At 33.9% G+C, this 7,349-nt stretch overlaps 1 protein-coding gene across 1 annotated transcript; it reads left to right on the forward strand.

Moving 5' to 3' along the window:
- Nucleotides 1–5,712: 5,712 nt before the first annotated feature.
- LOC118768670 (myb-like protein AA) lies at nucleotides 5,713–6,630 on the forward strand (the record flags this gene model as incomplete). The annotated part of the gene is made up of 1 exon (XM_036515522.1): nucleotides 5,713–6,630. A coding segment is annotated over one exon (918 nt), but the record flags the coding sequence as incomplete, so codon positions are not given.
- Nucleotides 6,631–7,349: the final 719 nt, after the last annotated feature.

Raw genomic sequence — 7,349 nt, forward strand, 5'->3', positions numbered from 1 at the left:
AAGAAAGAACATCCGAAGAAGAACGAAGAACCAGCCAACCAACCAGCCAACCAACCTACCAGCCAGCCAGCCAGCCAGCCAGCCGACCGACCGAATGACCAACCGTCAGACCAACCGGCCAACAAACTAATAAACTTCTGCTATAAAACTTTTTCGGCGGCTTACTTGAAGAATTTTTTTGGATCGTGCCGTACCTTCTTTTAATCTTCCCACATCAGTTTGGTTCTTTGGTAAACGAGAGAGGAAAACATTCATACATCGCACATCCATACTCATTATCATACACACACATACACACACACATACATACATACATACATACATTTACATTTATTTTAAAATATGTGACTCGGCTGTTGATTTGCAACTGCGCCCCCTTTGAAGAACGATATATATATAAAGTTTCAAACTTATAAAAAAAACGAAAAAAAAAGGAAGTACGGGGGTCGATTTTTCGACTAAAACCCTTCAAGGCGGTGCCCCAGTGTGGCCGCAGTTCAATAGCTAAAACAAGTAAAAAAAAAATAAGATATAAATGTACAAACATAACTGTCTTTATTCTTCTGCTATAACTGATCGAATGGACAATTTGTGTTTTTGAATCTATGTATCTACATCTATATATAGTCAATTGGTTTGTTTCCAGTGTATTACTGGTATATGAATGTCTTTTTAAACAATACACGACGGATAAAAAAAAAGCGAGGTTTCCCGTATAGCACCAAACGGATTTGAACCTGTATCACTGAGAGACGCGACCAAATAACTACGGTGCATTGTGTTTGATGCTAGTTTTCAACATTTCTGCTCAGCTCCATTGCGGACTTCGATCCTGGAATGATATTTGATCAAATATATTTGAAAATATAAGAAACAAACAACAATAACAACAATACTAAACACTACAACACTAATTATAATATTGATTTAAAAATTTATTTACCTCTGATCGATGGATAAAATATATTATTGAAGTCAGCTGTCTAATAATTCATAAATTGGAATTGAATCTTTGTAAAGAAGTTTATATATATTTTAAAGCCATTCCTAATACGCAAAGAAGTCACCGATGAATAAGAAGATTATTGCAGTCGAATTAATTTTGTAAATAATCTGAGATAAAAACTTCTTCCTCGCCAAAACAAACAAAAAGGATATTTGAAAAATGAAATTAATGACGATAATAATTGCAAATGAAAACAGAGTGAAATAGATGGCCACAATAACAACAACAACGAGAGAGTCTAATTATGCACGGTTATAAGCCAGAAATTAAATAACGAAATACGAATCATTAAAATGAATTCTTGGACGAGAAACTGTCAATGAAAACAGCACTGGTGTGATGGATATCATAGAGGAATAAAAAAAGAAATAGTAATAATAATAATAATAATAATATAGTAATTCCAACAACAACAACGACAGTAACAGAGAACATTTAAGGAAAAGAAATTCAGAAAACGAAATGACGTTTTAGTTTTGAAATATAAGTATTTATATATTTATAGAAAAAATAAGAAACTATGGTAGCATCAAAAAATTGTTAAGATATAGATAACTGCCAGAAAGAAAATGAGAAAAAATTTAAAGCGATAATGAAACACGATATATGATGGATGGCATTGAAGTTTTATATATATATATATGGTGAGAGGTGGGTGCTGGCTCTAAATTGATACAGACACCGTCATTGAGACCATGATGATAATGTAGATGAAGACGACGATGATGATGATGAAGATGATGATGATGACGATGATAGGGATTATTATGTCTTGTTCAATGTGTCGTGTGAAAGACCTGATTTAAATCAACAAGTACAGCGTTTTGTAACTGCTGTCGTCTGTTGGTGTTTTCTGCTGTCGTCTGTAGGTGACTTGCGTACGTAACGTAAACACTCAATACATGCAAACAGTAAGACAAACATTGAGACCGACAGACAAGCAGACAGAGAGACAGATATACTAATTAATATATGAATTATAGACAAGGATTTTGAGGAGAAAGGGACGGATAGATTAAGAAACACTTAAGAGAGAAATAAAGAAATAGAGAAAGAGAGAAAATAAGAAACAAAGACAGACAAACTGACACCTAAATACCAACAGACACACACATATACAAATATATAATAAAATATTATAGATATATTTAATAATATATTTAATGTATATGCGCTGTCATATCGATATAAATAAATATTTTGAAAGACAAATACAGAATGGATTCATATATAGGCAGAAAGACAGAAAAATTCATAGATTAATAGATAGATCGAGACGCATATAAGTAATTAGGTAAATTGGTGAATGGAGAGACGGATGAACAATTTCACTGAAAGAACACAAGTTCGATACTAAATCGAAACTAATACATCGCACATTTGGCAAATGAGTCAAAGAGCGAATTGATAGTATTGTATATAAACTGCTTAAAGAAACCACGTGAAGACTTCGAAGAAAATATGGAAATCATGTAAATTATTGATCGATGTGATAATCACAACCAAGTACTATCGGTGATTTTTCAGTTACACACACACACACGTTAAACACAGGCATATACTCAAATGTATATACACACATAAACACAAACTGTTAAAGCCTTATCACATATACACGAAGGCACACACACTTTTAAATAACACAGAAATATAAGGATACAAAAATAGCAAAACAAAAACATTAAAACAATACACAAAGGAAAAAGGAGATAGTTTTTTGTTTATTTCCATTTGGATAAAAATTTTTCGGTTTCAAGACGATTAAAAAGCGGTAAAAAAAATTACAAATTAAAACAAATTACTCTTTTATTTAATATCGGAAATTTAAAAAAAAATTATCTTTGTGATATATGTCAGTCCTGTTTAAATAATCAAATTAGTAACTGTAAAAAGAAAACATACACACCCACATACACAAAAGTCTGTATTCGATGTGAACCCGTATCCACGTCCTACACCTTAGCACCTCACCCTAATGCACGGCTTTGGGTCAATGCTAAAAATCATAATTTTAAAACGAGTGTATTTTTATTGTTGTTGGTGTTGTTGTCGTTGATATTGCTGTTGCTATGTCGTAATTGTTTATTAATTATCGAAGTCATTATTTTTGTTGCTCTTTGTTTAAACCATTCACCTAACGCGCCATTTTATTTTTTCCACATTAAAACAAAATTAATTAGGGGTAAAGTAACTTTGAGCTAAGCTAATTCAGAAAAAGAAAGAACTACTTAATCTAAATAAACGTATAATTAAAACAAGACAGTTGTATTATTTTGTATACTTTTCAGGTTTTAATTAAGTTTTTAAATCATGTAATTCTTCTTAAATTTTTCATAAGAAATATTTTAATTCAAAAATTCCTGAAACAGAAGGCTGAGTAATATTAATTATCAAATTCATTGTGTCTGGTTTATAAAATAATTAAAAATTAATTATAGGCGAGCTACTTTGAATAAAACATTAATTCTAATCAAATATAAAAAAGAAACACTGTCCAATTCTTCTCTTTCATTAAAAATGTCTTATGTTAATTGACTTTTTAAAATTAATTGCTTACCTCATTATGTCTAAATTATTGTAAAAATACTATATTCTAACAAATTATATCATCTCATATATATTATATATTACACACACACACACACACACACACATACACACACACACATACACACACACACACACACACACACACACACACACACACACACACACACACACACACATAAGACATCAAATTGATGTTCGATTTTTAAGCTTAGCTGTTTGGTTTTAAATTTTAAGATATAATTACTTGATATTGTCTAACTTTAATTAAAACTGACCTTTTAAGATATTGAATCGATACATGTTAAAATTTGTCTTACACACATTTAAGACTATTTTTAATCAAATTATACAATTGGCCTTTTGGAAATTATATTCTAACTCAACTTCTTAGCGCAAAATTACACAACCATAATTACCTATAAAATTCGATATTTTATACTTCTAAAAAACTTGTTACTTTATATTGCTGTTATTGATTAGCCGCAAATCAACCATGATTGAGCATACATTATTAGTTTTATAACTAAAAGAAGAAAAAGTAATCAAATGTTTATTTAAGAATCTGATAATCTGATTGATAATTAATTAATATTGAGTTAATATTCCATATTCCCTGTTCTCAGTAAAGAAGAATATATTTCTCTTTATACAGACATTTACCACCCTATATATATATATATATATATATATATATATATACATGCGGGTATTTATGTGTGTATTAAATTGTAAAAGAACAAGATTAATTAATGATTAATCAGTTTTTCTATAGATTCTACCAGTTGCCTGATTTTGTCTAAGATATTCTACCCAATGTGCAATTTGGTCTTGAATATGTCTAAACTAAACTACCTGGCTTTGATCGATTACCTGACAAATAATTAGGCTATCTCTTATTTATAGACTAATTAAATAAATAAATCAAGGTTTCAAAAAAAAAAGAGAAATATATACGTAAACATTTCAGTTATTTTAATAAAATACTTACCCATAATTTCAAACCACGAAGAGTACAAGTTGAAATTAAACTCACCGAAAGAAATACAACAACAACAACAATAACTTTTTAATTTTTGACATCAACAATGATGATGATGATGGCGGACTATCGGAGCTGTCGTTATGAGTATGGTACTCCTTACAACGGAAATACTCATATACGTACGGCTTCTAACACATCTGGCTCTGCTGTTGTTGATATGGAAACGGCAGATGCGTGTCACATTATGGACATCTCTCATTCTCATCCAGCGTCGTCCAACGTTGGCACTTCTTGTTCGGGTTACTACTCGGCTGCTGGCCCTTCAAATTACCACCTCAGGGGTTACGGTCGACCACAGTACCCTGATTTATACAATGGGCTCGGGCACCAGCAGAACATAACTCTGACAAACGGGGGCATCGTAGGTTCAAATTCTACGGGTAGCTGTATCGGAGGTGTTGGTGGTGGTTGTGGTGGTGGTGGTGTTGGTATACGGAGTAACAGACCACGTAGTAATACCAGCTGCAGCAGCAACAGTAGTAACAGTAGCAGTAGTAGTAGCAGCAGTAGTAACAGCAGCAGCAAAAATTGTAACAGAAGTAATAGTAGTATTAATAGTATTAATAGTGGCATTAGTAGTAGCTGTAATATAAACAAGAACAATAACAATGATATTAGTAATAATAATAATAATAATAGTAATAGTAGTAGTAGTAGTAGCAGCAGTCATCGCAAAATCAACAACAAAACCAATAGCAACAACAGCAACAATAATAACAGTAACCATAGCAACATTAAAAACAACAGCAACATTATTGAGAGTAAGAACGCTACTACCACCAATACTACCACTACTATTACAGCTACTACACTCCCCACCTCTACTAGTAGTAGTACTACTACTACTACTTCTACAAGCAATAGTAGCAACGACAGTAACAACAATAAGAGTGATAATGATCATAATAGTAATAACAACAACAGCAAACAGCATATTAATGACATGGAGCAATTGAATGGTTCTTCTCTATCTCATCACACAACACAACGCCATCATCGTCATCATCATCATCACCAACAACAACATCACAACAGTAGTAATAGTCAGCAGCAGCAGCCACAGCAGCAGCAACATCGTCATCATCATTCCCATCAACAACAACAACAACAGCAACAACAACAACAACTACAACATATTCCTCATCAAAACAACCACCAACAACATCAACAGCATCATTCGCAACACCAGCAACAGCAAACACAACACCAACATCATCATCAACATCAACAACAACAGCAACAACGTTCATTTTATAATTTGACCACGACAGACGAAGGTTCAATCCCCAGGAACGAGTCTCTAAGTAAATCAAGGAGCAGCAGTAGAACTCATTCGTTCGCATCGAGTACCAAAGACCAGAGAGAGGAATATCAAAGACTGAAGACAAAGGCTCCGACTCACAAGGTCCGAGGGCCTGGATGTGAACCCCCACGGAATGGTGGGGTTCGAAATACTGGAAGTCCGAAACATAAACGACAAGTTTCCGAAGCAAAAACGGACAAAGAACAGGAAATGCTCTTGGATGCTGGCTTGAGTGATTGCGATATTGATGACAAATCGATGGATGATGAAGCCAGCTGTTCATCTCACGAGAAAGAATCGAGCGAAAAGTCAGACATGGTTTCCTCTCCTTCCTCATCTGTTTCATCTTCTTCGTCAGCTTCCGACGATGTTGATGAACACGTCCCTCATGTTTTAGCCCCCGGATACCACGGACCCAATCGGCGCTGCTTGCTCTGGGCTTGTAAGGCCTGCAAGAAAAAAACCGTGACGATCGATAGGAGAAAAGCAGCGACTCTGCGAGAACGTCGACGCTTACGGAAAGTAAACGAAGCGTTTGAGACGCTAAAACGTCGCACGTGTCCCAACCCTAACCAACGCCTTCCCAAAGTGGAAATTCTTCGGAATGCCATTGAATATATCGAAAGCTTGGAAGAACTGTTGCACGGCAACCGTATTGGTCGTTCAGACCCCACCACTGCAGATATACGTATCGATACTGGATCAACGAGCAGTGGATCTGACTATATGGTGAGTACGTTTATCGATTTGTTCATTTGACTATCTATTCCAATCTAGCTATTTATTGAAATATTCCGATCTAACCATTTGTTGCATTTATTATTCCAATCTGATTCCATGTTGATCAGTTCCTGTGGAATTTAAGAATTTGGCGAATTGAATCACAGATCAACTTTGATCAAACAAACATATTGTAAAAAGCAGTTCAAATCGCGAATATGCTATAAATTTTTTTTTTAAACTCAGGGTACCCAGTACTACATTGTCCAATGGGTATGTATGTATGCATGCATGCATGCATGTTGTATGTATGTATGTATGTATGTATGTATGTATGTATGTATGTATGTATGTATGTATGTATGTATGTATGTATGTATGATAACATGATCACTTATGATGATAGGTACAAATGTGAATTTATAGTCGGGTACAAGAGCTCTAAGTACCGCATTAATCTACTATAAAGGGGTACAAGAACTGTACATGTATGTATGTATGTATGCATGTATGCATGTATGTATGTATGTATGTATGTATATATGTATATATGTATGTATGTATGTATGTGTATGTGTGTATGTGTGTGTGTATGTGTGTGTGTGTGTGTGTGTGTATTGAAGCTCTTCGCAGAATTAAATCGGTTGCCTGCAATTTTGCAAAACTCTTCTTTGAATTGCGAGAGCTCCAGAGATTTGAAAATATGTGAGTGAGTTTGTGTTGGTATT

Source organism: Octopus sinensis, unplaced genomic scaffold, assembly GCF_006345805.1.
Source record: "Octopus sinensis unplaced genomic scaffold, ASM634580v1 Contig00800, whole genome shotgun sequence".
NCBI lineage: Eukaryota > Metazoa > Mollusca > Cephalopoda > Octopoda > Octopodidae > Octopus > Octopus sinensis.